Source organism: Papaver somniferum, chromosome 1 (genome assembly GCF_003573695.1).
Source record: "Papaver somniferum cultivar HN1 chromosome 1, ASM357369v1, whole genome shotgun sequence".
Lineage (NCBI taxonomy): Eukaryota > Viridiplantae > Streptophyta > Magnoliopsida > Ranunculales > Papaveraceae > Papaver > Papaver somniferum.
This window is the reverse complement of record NC_039358.1, coordinates 18,118,844-18,131,805: the sequence shown is the minus strand read 5'-3', so window position 1 is coordinate 18,131,805 and position 12,962 is coordinate 18,118,844. Positions and strand designations below refer to the sequence as shown.

The following is a 12,962-nucleotide window of genomic DNA, read 5'->3' as shown; positions in this document are numbered from 1 at the left end:
AAAGGTTTTGTGGGTACACCTCTGGTAAACCCTCCGGAGACAACAGTCCGCCACTAGGGCCACCTAGTGGTTTAACGGCTTGCTGCACGTGCTAAGTGTAGTCATTTTACTTTCTAGATTAGATTTTCTCGAGGACAAGCAAATAATAAGTTTGGGGGTATTTGATAGACACATTTTTGTGTCTAATTTGTACTCAATGTCCGTATTGTTGGAACTCTATTTTTGTACTAATATTGTGTTTTTATGTATTTTTAGGAAATAAACATTTTTGGAAAATTCGGCTCGAAAAGTTGATTTTGGCACCCCCGGAGGAAAAGTGTTATTCGGACTCTCGCTTTTGGATAAGGGGTAACCTAATTACTAAGGGGCACCCCCAGGTCACCCCCAAGGCAGCTGCTATTCGCACCCCAGTTCTGGTTAGGGGGAGGACATCTTCTTCCCAAATTCAAAAACCAAAAATTGGCGGGAAAAATTGTTCTTGAACTGTCGTGACTAGGGTTGAGGATTTGAAGGTGTTCCAGTGAGATTCAATGGCCCAAATTAAATGGGTTTGTTCCTAGGGCCTAGATAGAGCTGGTATGGGTGTTGGATTCGGTCAAAATTGGTTAGATAACCGGTGGGAATCAAATCAGGGAAGATATTCTAAAATAGGAAAAATATTCTATTCTTGGAATTCTTGGATGGAAGAGACGTGCATGGGTTGATGCTATTGGCTGGAAACAATCCCTACAGCTCAAGGATGACGCGTGAGAAAAGATAAAACAAGGAACAATCCGTAACAAATCAGAGAATTAAAGAAAAAATATTTCGGAATATTTTCTTTAATGGCCGGATATTCTTGGAATTATTACGAGGATTTGAGTGACCTGTATAAATAGGTCCCTAATGTCGAGAAGGAGAGGCTAGCAAGTTTAGAGAGAATTGGGATAGTTTTAGAGCACTACAGAGCAAGAAAATTGAAGTTGCAGAGATTCTGGTTTTGATGCTGCTGCTGCTCAAGGAGGAAGAAGAAGAGGAAGAACAGACTACCAAAGGCAGTCGTTTACCAACAAAGACAACGACTGTCGTTCGTGGGTCATAGTTTTTCAACGACAACAACACTTTATCTCTATCGTTGATTCTGGACACCTTCTGTGAGTCGCAGAATCCTGTTTTATATCATTTTCTTGTCTTTCTCTTCATTGTAAAACACTTTTGAGCATCAATGAAATATTTTGAGAGGTTTTCCAACATGATGAGCGGCTAAAATACCTGGTGACTGAGGAGACAGAGGAGCTATTTATTCATGTTTGATTGGTAAATTCTTTTAATAATTTCTTAATTATTTATTTTATTTAATTCACTTGGATCAATAAAAAAAAGAGATAAAAATGGTTTTCCTAATTAGTTGTGAATCAGTTTGATGTTTTATGCTTAGAATTAATTCTTTGATAAATCATGCTTAAGGATTACAATTTAATATTTGGACACCTTATAGATTAATAAGTGATTTAATGGAAAAAGAGCTAGATAATAATTATGAAATATTTTTGTAACCAATCAACTTGAAGTAATAGTGAATCCGGAGCCTTAGTCCATTTAAAATCTTGACATCACTCTTTGAAAAATTAATTTGCTTTATTTTTATTAAATCTAAAAATTATTTCCTTCATAAATCTGAAACGAATCTTTTTACCACTATCACTACAACGACCATTTGAAAATACATCAAAAGCCCACTATCTTAAGTTTTTTCATTCGCTCTGAAGACTTTAAGAATTTAAGTCATTTGGATCGTCTTCCGAAACTGTAAAGGACTAATCTTTTCGGTAGCCACTCTTTCAATCTTAGAAGTAAATTAGAGATTATAGTTGAGTTCAACGAAGGCTCTTCCGTTTAATCTAATAAACTCCTTCGCTGGGTAAGATCCGCCCAGATTTAGATTATCAAGATAACCGGATCTAGGTATACAAACTATCAGATTCGTATACTGAAGAATACTGCCAAGTGATAGTATGATGATCTATTACGACTAGCAAATATGGTGTTTATCAAAAGATAAACAACGGTTAGTCGGATCCCAGCCGATCAAGTGTGTGCACGAAGTATATCATAAAGATTATAATCCAATAAGAAATCTTCTTGTCTTCAAAATCTTTGATGTATTCAAAGTACTTGCACAAACAAACTTGATTCCGACTTATGATCGATCAAACAAAAAACGAAGTCTATTAACAATGGATGATCACAAGTCACTGTCATATCTAAAAACATATATGAACTACCGTTAATCCCTTGATCTAGTTTGAGTGACCTTATGTTAGAGGAGAAAGCTCTCAAATAATCAAACCAGGTGCAATAAAGGTTTAACAATCGTTAGTCAATTAATTAATAATCAAAAACTAAAATAACAATACAAGTTTTAGTTTCTCACCAACGGTACTATCTAGACGCTTCTTGATCCCATATAAGTCTTTATACCAGCGGACGTAAGAGATTTCGTCTAATTAGGTTACCCTCCTCTCCAACATAGTATTACGAGTAATACTATTAGTCGTGTACAACAATGACTAGAAAATGAAGGTTTCAGCCTGCCTCAGGATAAATTTTTAAGGTGAAAAAACTTCACTATTTATAAACCAAGGTAGTTTAGACACCAATAAATTTCCATAACCGAAAATATATTCAAGATATGCGATAAACACCCATTTTCGATTTTCTCTAATACCAACCAATATCCAACTGTAATACCGAAATCCCTCTTGGATGACAACTCAATATTAGCTAGCATACAAGATACTTAAGTAATATATCTTCCAGAGATATGTTTTGCTTTCTGGAAAAACAAGACATATATATTCTAAAATTTTAACAAAAAGATTATCAAACGTTTTGGTTTGGGATCTCATATTGAGTATCAAGGAATACCTTTGAACAATAAAATATATGAATAATACACATGTTCAAATTACTCATAATATTTCCTATTTTGCAACAACTTCCAAAATCACATAAACCCTAAAGTTTAAGTGAGATCAAAAATAGGTTTTTCCATGGGGATCGGTTCTGTTAGAGATCTTCAATAGGGATCGGTCCTGCTAGAAATCCCCAAAGCATATGGATTGGTCCTGCTAAAGATATCCAATAGGAACCGGACCACCAATCTATTGATTTCTTTCAACTCATGTAATCAAACATAGTTTTTTAAGCATGAAATCTTTCCAAAGTTCATTACACAATCTAGTAACAAGTTACAAAAATTATTCCTATATGTCGCAATTACGAAGTTCAAAAGATAAACATTATACTTTGTAATTCAATATACATAAGTTGTGAAACACCTTGTATATTCTTTCCTCGACATTTGATCATAATAAGATGATCAAGTCTCTAATACTAGAGTTTCATATATATAACTTCGCATGTTATGTTTTCGATCTTAAACGACTCGGAAATAACGTAGATAGAAATGGAAACAAGCCAAGTCTTGTATTACTAACCTCAAGTAGAAGGATGATGTGTTCGTTGATGTTGATACGTTTTCAAAATCTCCAGGTCTTCAGAGTAACACTTGTATGTCTCAACATTTCTAGACTTCCTAGTCTAACCTAACGAAGTTGACTCTAGTTTTCTAATCAAGCGACTTTGAGTTCTCATATTAAAATATGAAAACCAACTTTGACATACCAACACTTGGTGAGTTCAACCGAGTAACGCTATAACAACTCTATATCTTTTTCTCCGGTCCCACATGTCATATGGAGGCCAAATTCTTATCTTTGGGTCTCCTTGTTGAGCGTGGAACTTAAGGGAGTTATCCATATTTTTGGATAGACATGTGTATTTTAGGCCAATCTACTAGTCGTAAGTGTGTTTGAGACGTTGAGGAATAGGCTTGAACCCTAGGTAAGGTTTGTGCCCATTTAGGAATGCAAGCCTCCTTTTCTCTCAAACATGTCCTAACTTATATACCAATAAGTGTAGATTTTAGTTTTATCTCTTTGAACCGATAGTAAATGCATTAGTTCCTCAAGCAATTTATTTCCGTTTTCTCAAAATATATAAAAAAAAATTGAAAAATTTGTTTATTTAAAAAAATAATAATTTTTATTTTTTTAATTTTCTTTAAATTTTTTTGGTCCAAGAAAAATTGGCCAATGTAGGCATACATTACGACTGATTGTTCTTAAAGTTCTTCGTGGTCGAAGAACATTAACACGTAATCGACAAATATGAAGATTTATATTTGTCGATTTTAACTTTCAACAAATATTCATTTTTGTAGTTGGTTTTTTTATGCATAATCGACGGATATGCAGATAAACTTTCGTCGATTATCCATGTTTTTGTGGATATACCAAGTCAGTTAATTAATATGATCTTAGTCATGTATGGATCATACAAAATGATCATGATTTCGTACTAAACTCTCAATATGATCCATAACTCGAGTATGGATTGGAATATGTAGATCAAAAGGTGGCTAACTAGAGAATCGACCAACATGGACATAGAGGACAACTAATTGTGTTTGATGTTCTTCAACATCAACACAAAGAGATAGATGTGGAAATTCATTTTAATCGGTAGATGCTGAAAGAATCATTTTCTTCTGTAGGTTTTTTAAGTTAAGTCGTCTATATGGATATCACCTGATTCTGTTATGAAAAAATACCCAATTTTTGTATGTTTTTTCTCTAGAATCAGATTATGTGGTATGTGAGTGTTCACATAAACCGGTTATATAATCTTTGATTTGTTAATTGCTAGCCCCATAATCAGTTCATGTAAATGTTCACAAAACTGATTCTTAATGGGAAGATGTGCAACCTTTTTGTATAATTTTAACCTTGAATCGGTTTTTTATGAGCATTTGTATGGACTGATTCTTCTAGTGCAGTGTTAGGAGCCGCTCTATGTGCGTGCATCGTGCTTACAAATTCTTGTAATCGGGCTATGTAGTACGGAATGTGTACGATTATGGGTGTTCTTTGCGAATTAAAGCACCAACCAGAATTGGTCTGCGAGTGCATAAACATCGCATAAACATCCACCGATTCTGAGTTGTTTTTTTCAAAAAAAAGAAAAAAATTCTTCATGTTTTCGATGATGAATTAAGATTAGTTAATTTTTAGACTAACAAAACTAAACATCTTTTAATTAACCAAATTAACATTAATTAATTAGGATTTAGGAATAGATTGGGCATTATGTAAAATATTGGGCAAAAAGGATTTTCTATTTTCCATTTTTACCTTTTTCTCTTTTCGTGATAGGTTATATATAAAAAAGGCATAGGCCCAAATTAGGAAGGATTAAAAAGAATATGCCCTTATATAGAACCAGAGAAAATGAAAACAAAAATACTATATTGGCCATGCCTAAGAGCAACTGCAGTGGTGCGATCAAAACCAAAGATCAAAGATAAAAAAAAAACCAAAATTTGGGTTTAGTCCGTGTTGTGACGCAACGGTACATGATTAAAATTTCATCAGGCGGACTTTAAAAGTCCGCCCCATTTTTTTTTTGTAAAATTTCATCATGCGGACTTTAAAAGTCCGCCCAATTTTTTGTAAATTTCATCAGGCGGACTTTAAAAGTCCGCCCCATTAAAATTTCATCAGGCGGACTTTAAAAGTCTACCTCATTCTTTTTTTTTTTATTTAATTAAAATTTCATCGGGCGTAATTTAAATCTCCGCCCGTTAACAAGCGTACTTTAAATTTACGCCCAGCAACAAGCGTACTTTAAATTTACGCCCGACTATATTAGAATTTGGGATTTGGTCGCGACCATATTTGGTCTGGAATTTGATTTTTGGTTGGGATTTGATCTTTACTCCGTCCCACTGTGTTACGATCTCATCCCAAATTTTTGGTTATACTCGCCCACCGTGGATGCTCTAAGCCGATCAAACTCAGAATCAGACTAGCTCAATTAGTAAGACCATAGGGAGGTTTGGCGGCCAAACTCAGCCGGGAATGGAACATTGTTTTTGGTCAAGGTCTTCATACGAACACTGACAACAAATCAATTTTTTTTTTTTAATAATAAAAACCTGACTGACAACAAACTAATGAGGAATCTTTTTTAATCTTATCATTTAAATAATTGATTATGGATTACTCCAAGTCTCCAACTAACAATTATTATTGGTTATTATTGTTTAAGAGAAAAACAAAATAAATAAATAATTAAATTAAGAAAGAAAGAATGCCAGCAGTGCAAGTAAGAACTTAATTCTTCCTTTCTCTTTACTCCACAGAGTCACTAAACAACACACTCTCCTTTCTATCTTCCTCTTCCTCTCCCTCTCTCTAAATCATTAATGAAGATGAAGAAGCTTCTTTTATTATTATAGCAAATAAACTCCTTTCTCTTTCTTAGGGTTTATCCATTTCATCAACAGCGACAAGAATCAATGAAATGAAAACCAGAAGAAGGAAAAGAAGAACCCTTAATTTCATTTGAAGGACGTTTATCGATCTGTCCCCAATTATCAATTCTTTGGCGAGTCTTTCATTTTTTTCATTTCTTTTGAAATGGTTATTTTTTTTTTTGATAATTTGTTGTTAATTTTGGTCTAATTGGGTGTCAGAAAAGCAGGGCTTTTTTTTAGGATCGATTAGTGAGAAATGATTCGTTCAATCTCATTTTGATGGAGAAGAAACTAATTGGGTTGTGACAAAAAAAAGGTTGGATTAGTGTAATATAATGGAGGATCCAAGTGGGTTTGGATTTGGGTCTGAAGTAGAGATTGTGAATGAAGAGAGATTGGAGGAAGACTATGAAGATGAAGAAGAATTCTGTAGCTGTTGTGCAGAGGAAGAAGAAGAAGAAGAAGAATGGACAACTAAGGAGGAGGAGGAGGAGGAGGAGGAGAAAGAATCTGTGGTATTAGACAGTGAGGGTTTGAAAGATGATGATGAATTTTCTTTGAAAATGTACTTCAAAGGGGTCTCTATCTCTGAGGCAGGTGATTTGGGGTCTGGGTTTTCAGGAATTGGTGTTGTAATGGAAAGATCTCCTCATTTTTCTGTTATTCGAGTTCAGAAAAAGCTCGATTTTTATGTAGACGAACCAGTGGCTCACTATTTGGCTTTGATGGATGGTCTGGTGGAGGCATTGCAGAACAAGATTCGTCGTGTTGCTGCTTTTACAGATTCCGAGATTCTTTACAATCAAGTGGGTTATTCTTCCTTATTTTGCACTTTACCATTTTATACAGGATAGTCTTCGTCTGTGTTCATCAGTGAAACCGAGTTACTTGATCAGCATTTGACATTATAGGGTGCAGCCAAAATTATCCTCAGATTTATTAGCTTTCTGACATTGTGTTTCTTGTCTAACATTAAAGCTCATTTTGACAGATTGTTCGCGAGGAAAGACTTGAGAATCCACTTCTGACCGCGCTCAAGGATAGGATTTTAGAACTTTGCGAAAATTTGGAATTTTTCTCTCTGAAACTTGGGACTGCTTTTGAGCTCGAGAGGCCGCTGCAGATAGCGCAGGTAGCAATTGGAATTGTCTCCTCCTCTGCTAGTGAAGATGGATTAACCGAAGATTGTCCTATCTGTTGTGAAGAAAAGCCACCATCTATGATGATTACAATGAAATGCTCACATAAATTTTGTTCTCAATGTATGAGAAAATACGTGGAGGGAAAACTACAAGCGTCTCAAGTACCCATAAGATGTCCTCAGTTGAGATGTAAGCATTACATTTCAGCCAGTGAGTGCAAATCCTTTCTTCCAGTCATTTGCTACGAGTCATTAGAAAGAGCTCTTATAGAAGCCAATATTCTTTACTCGGACAAAATGTACTGCCCTTTTCCAAACTGTTCGGTGCTGCTTAATCCTCTTGAGTGTCTCTCATCGACAAGAGCAAGCAGTTCATCAAGTCACGCTAGTATCAGCTGTACAGAGTGTCCTGACTGCAAGAGATATATCTGTGTCGATTGTGGAGTGCCATGGCATTCTTCAATGAGCTGTGAAGAGTTCCAAAGTCTACCTGTAGAAGAAAGGGATGCTGGGGATCTCACTCTGCATCGCCTAGCACAAAATAACAACTGGAGACGTTGTCAACAATGTCGCAGGATGATTGAGCTCACACAAGGTTGCTACCATATGACCTGCTGGTAAGAAGATCAATCCTATATATCATGCTGGAAATGACGTCATTTAAAATTTATATATCGAACCCTGGCTCTCAACAAGAATTATTTATTGTTTATATGTATATGCTGATTTTTTTTTTTTTTTAAAAAAACAGCTTCTGGTGGGTATTCTTTTGGTAGTATAACTCTCAACGTAAGTGGTGGTGATGACATAGGATTAATGTGCCTTCACAAAAGTATGTAAGAGTGATGCACGGATATATCGCCTAGTGCAACAGTTAACATAGTTTATCCTTTACAAAATTTAAGTCTGTAGACAATCATCACAAAAGCAACTCAGCGATAGTGTATCTTATTGAACAGAGCAAAAGGAATGTATGAGTCACCATTCACATAGCTCTATCATTACAGGTTAGGATGCGATCTCTTCCCTCTACAATAGGTAGGATAGCAAGAAATTCGAAATTCACTTCGACGAGGAAGCATTTTCTACCTACCCTCCTCTAGTGTTAGGCTATGACAATAAACATCTTTAGGAACAATATCATTGCAAAAATCAAGTTTCTGGGATAGCATACATATAGGACTTATCACTGTCAGCTTTTGCATAGCCGTACTTTTATGTTCATGTGTTTCTACCCCGTTGGATATTTAATGATTATTCTTCACCTTTTTGTTTGATCATAGTTAGATAATATGCCATAATACATCTCTATGTACTTTAACTGCGGTTGGTGTTAGAGTATAACCCATAATCAGAAACATTAACTGTTATAGTGCTTTTGTTCTCGTTTTGGATGCTGTGATGTTTTTCCTATTATGCAAATTATAAAGGCGAATCAGGAATACTCAGAAAAAGTCATTGTTCAACTGTTTTTGTTGGCATAATATTGTTATGGCCGTCAGTGACATGGGTGCAAAAGGGGTACGTGCAGTACTTTTAAATCATTATAATTGAAGTGTCATAAAAGTAGGAGTACATGCAAGTCAAGCATTTTTATCTATTTGTCCTTCTGTTTGGCTTCTTAAAGCATCTTGGAGCTTTTTGAGATCTTTCCTTATGTTTTTTAGTGCCTCATGTTTTCTTGAAGTTCTTTGTATTGTGACATTTTCTTGAAGTTCTTTGTATTGTGAATTTTGCTAGAGCATACTGGAATGGGATCCTCAGCGTAACATAAATAGACCCAAATATGTCGTATGTGATTCTTACTGTGTTTGCTCAACAACCGCCATGTATGAGAATGCATTTGATCTGAATGCTCCTTCTCGCGATGGCTGCATTTGAGTTCATAATTGTGAGAAACTAGTGTTTGTCTGTGTTTTCCTATTGATAGAGCTTTGCAGTGTGTTATATAGGCATATCGAAGCAACTTAAGCAGTTAGCTTAAACAGTTAGTTTAGAGACTGGGTACAGTAACCCACTTGAATATGAATCTCTTCTGTTGGGTGTTGAGACCGGTGACCGTGTTACAACATCTTTTAGCTTAGTAGTAACATTTTATCAATTGGAAGTCATTAACATACAATTGACAAGTATGAAAGATATTGAGTTTCCATAATTGCTCGTGTTGAAACTTCATACTGAACAAGAATTTCTTCCTTGCAGGTGTGGGCATGAGTTCTGTTATTCATGTGGTGCTGAGTACAGAGATGGGTTGCAGAGCTGTCAATGTGCCTTTTGGGATGACGAGAGTTTTGAGATTCACAACACCCAGCATCCCCATGTCACCACCACCACCCACTCTGACCAGCATCATTTGGAACAGTGGGGATGGGATTCTTCTTTTGATTCTCTTCCCAGTGTTACGAACGATGCCTACTCTGATCAGGAACGGTCTCAATTGGCACTGATCCAGAGGTTTCTTGCTGGAGGTTTTAGTCTAAGTGATCATCAGCCATACCGATCTCCACCACGATGTTCAGACTCCTATGTTGATACCATTAAGGATCTCCGTCAGCTTCCGTGGCTTGAAAGATTTGTCTCTGTTATTAGTGATAACTACTATGAAGAATACACACAGTGAATCAATGCATCAAGTAGTGAACTAGCTTATGGACACAAGCATTCCCATTGTGGCGATGGTGATTTTGAAGATAAAGTCCTCTTGTATGGAGGTAAGGGCACATCTCCATTACTTTCTACATGGCTGTTAGAGTTGTACATTGAATTTAAACCTTTCAACTTATATCAGGACATGTTCTAGGAAAAGTATCAACCCAGTTGAAATCTCTGTAGGTGGAAGTCTGATACATTTCCTTTGAAGAAAAGAATTTTTCGTGTAAGATGAAATTATTGCTTTCTTCTTGAAAGAAAATGTTTATGCATTCACAAAGGAAACAGTCTGGATGATATAAATATAGTTTTCATTTAGAAGTTTGTGGATTAGTTTTCATTCTCTGGCTATAGTTTCGTAAAAGTTGGATGCTGAGCATGGTAATATAGAGACTCCGCTCCCACCAGCTGAAAATAATTTCTCAGTTCTGACAGTCCCGCATAGGCCAGGAGCAGTTGACGCAATGGATGCTGCTCACCAAGCCTGCTGTCATATACCTGGACAGCCTTTAGCCATCAGATCGAGTGCCTCAGCATAATTACTTTCAGACACGTTAATTAGGTTTTGCATGATAATTTATTACGTTTAAAGTTAAGTTAATGATTAGCATGAAACGGTTTGGATAACCCCACGTGTAGGGTTGTAACAACGAGCACGCTTTAGGGTTTTGATATCTGTTGCCTTAAAAGCAACCGAGTTGTATCGTCACTTTCATTAAGAAAAGAAATAGAAAAGAAACTGAGCCCAGTGCGGCTGCAGTGAAGAGTAGTTATCTCATATCAATCTTCTAACAATCTGATCCCTAGTTTATGTACCTGAAACTATTACAATTGGTATCAGCCAGTGTCCTTCATCTTCATCATGACAGGCGGTCCTACGATTAAAGATGTCGATAGTCACACTAAAGAACTGAACGAATTATTGAGGGCTTTGAATGAGAACCACAATCGTGACTCTGCTAGTCGTACTGCTGATGCTACTTCACATGGTGAGAAGTTAGATAATATCTGTATCAGTCTTCAAAATCTTACTTCTGTAACTACAGCCAGACAAACAAAGTTAGATAAACTTATTGGTATTTTGGCTGAAAAACATGACCCTCAACAACACTCTTCTCACATCACCCCACCACCATTCTCTGGATCCTTCCATCCATCTCATCCTTCTTCTTCAGGAGATACTGCTTCTACATCCCATCTTAAACCACCCAAAGTAGATCTACCAAAGTTCAGCGGTGATAACCCCTGAAGCTGGATTCGAAAATGTGAAAGATACTTCCAGATCCGGTTTATTGAAGAATCTCAGAAAGTGGGTTTTGCTTCTATGTCTCTTGAAGGTAAAGCAGACTCTTGGTTTTTTGACTATTCTGCTGGTAAGCCATTTATCCTTTGGCCTTATTTTGTAGAGAGTCTTTGTGGTAGATTTGAGGATCTGGCTAATGATAACTATGTGGGTTGCTTTAACAAACTTACACAAATAACCACAGTAGATGAATATTTTGAACAATTTGAGTTATTGAAAAGTTTGATGATTAACAAAAATCCTTCCCTCTCTGAGGAATATTTTGTCATGAGCTTTATTAGTGGTCTTAAGGAGGAGATTAAAAGTTTTGTTCAAATGCATAAACCCACCACACTGTCACTAGCTTTCTACTTAGCTAGATTACAGGAAAATGCACTCTCTTCTCAACAACCCTCCACCAAAAACCCTATGTTTAAACCACCAACAACATCATCTTATTTCCCCAGAAATTCAAACCCACCTCCTAAAACACCACCACCTTTATTACCTGTACTTTCACAATCTAGACCACCAATTACACCTACTCCTCCAAACCCACCAGCTAGATCTGTGTATGTTCCACCCATCAGAAGGCTCACTCAGGAACAAATGAATCAAAGGAGCAACTTTGCTATAACTGTGATGAGAAATATGTGACTGGTCATAAGTCCAAATCCCAAAACCTATATATGGTAGTTATGGAAGAAGAAGAACCCTCTACTTCTGAGGAACCTATAAATGCAGAACCATTGCAGTACACTTCATTTGCAATTGCTTTCATTGAGTAATTGAGAAAGGCAATGTAAGCTAATCCTGCTTCTAAGTTTATCAAATCCGCTTCACCTTTCTTTATCGATTCTAAACATGCTTCAGTTGTTTCTCTTTTAACACTACACATTGCAAACAACAACAACAACAAAAGAAAATGAATCAATTAAGATTCAAACTAAATGAAATTTCAAGGTAAAAATTGAGAGACATTTACCATTCCCAAGTATAATTCTCTTTCTGCCCCAAGAGGTTCAAATAGTTCTGACGGTCCACAAACTCATCTCTCACCAGCACACCACTTCACCGTCCACGGATCAGACTTCACTGGCGGCGGAGAAGACAAATCACCAGAACTTTCCTCTCCCAAACCCGGCGAAGGAGCTCCATTTATTCCAAGTGCCGGAGACAATACCGGTGGTTCCGACATTGTGTCATACTCCGGAGACAAAGCAACACTATCACCAGATTCCGGTGCCGGAGCTGGTCCATTACCTGAAATTAAAATATCCCAACAAGATTTCAATTAAAAAATCAGAAAACCAACTTGGGTTTTGTTTAAATTTTACAGATCCGATATGGGTTTTGCTTAAAAGACATTGATCATACCTGTAATGGTGAGAGAAACCCATGAAAGAAGAAGAATGTAAAGAAAGAATATACTTGTGATCTCCATTTGGGCAGTGAAAACCAGAGAAGAAGAACATAGTAATACCAAAACTTATGATAATAGTTATTAACTTAGATTATTACTATTGCTTTAG

At 36.3% G+C, this 12,962-nt stretch overlaps 1 protein-coding gene across 1 annotated transcript; it reads left to right on the top strand.

Moving 5' to 3' along the window:
* Positions 1–6,205: 6,205 nt before the first annotated feature.
* On the top strand, positions 6,206–10,469 carry LOC113280418 (probable E3 ubiquitin-protein ligase ARI7). The gene is made up of 3 exons (XM_026529045.1): positions 6,206–7,164; positions 7,350–8,116; positions 9,702–10,469. Exons 1-3 carry the CDS (start codon positions 6,694–6,696, stop codon positions 10,117–10,119), a joined length of 1,656 nt encoding a protein of 551 aa, XP_026384830.1. The 5' UTR covers positions 6,206–6,693; the 3' UTR covers positions 10,120–10,469.
* Positions 10,470–12,962: the final 2,493 nt, after the last annotated feature.

Excerpts from the sequence above, each read along its gene's own strand:
- LOC113280418 (XM_026529045.1), top strand. The coding sequence starts at position 6,694 with ATGGAGGATCCAAGTGGGTTTGGATTTGGGTCTGAAGTAGAGATTGTG. Across the intron at positions 7,165-7,349 it reads CCGAGATTCTTTACAATCAA|ATTGTTCGCGAGGAAAGACT; the intron begins GTGGGTTATTCT and ends TCATTTTGACAG. Across the intron at positions 8,117-9,701 it reads TGCTACCATATGACCTGCTG|GTGTGGGCATGAGTTCTGTT; the intron begins GTAAGAAGATCA and ends TCTTCCTTGCAG.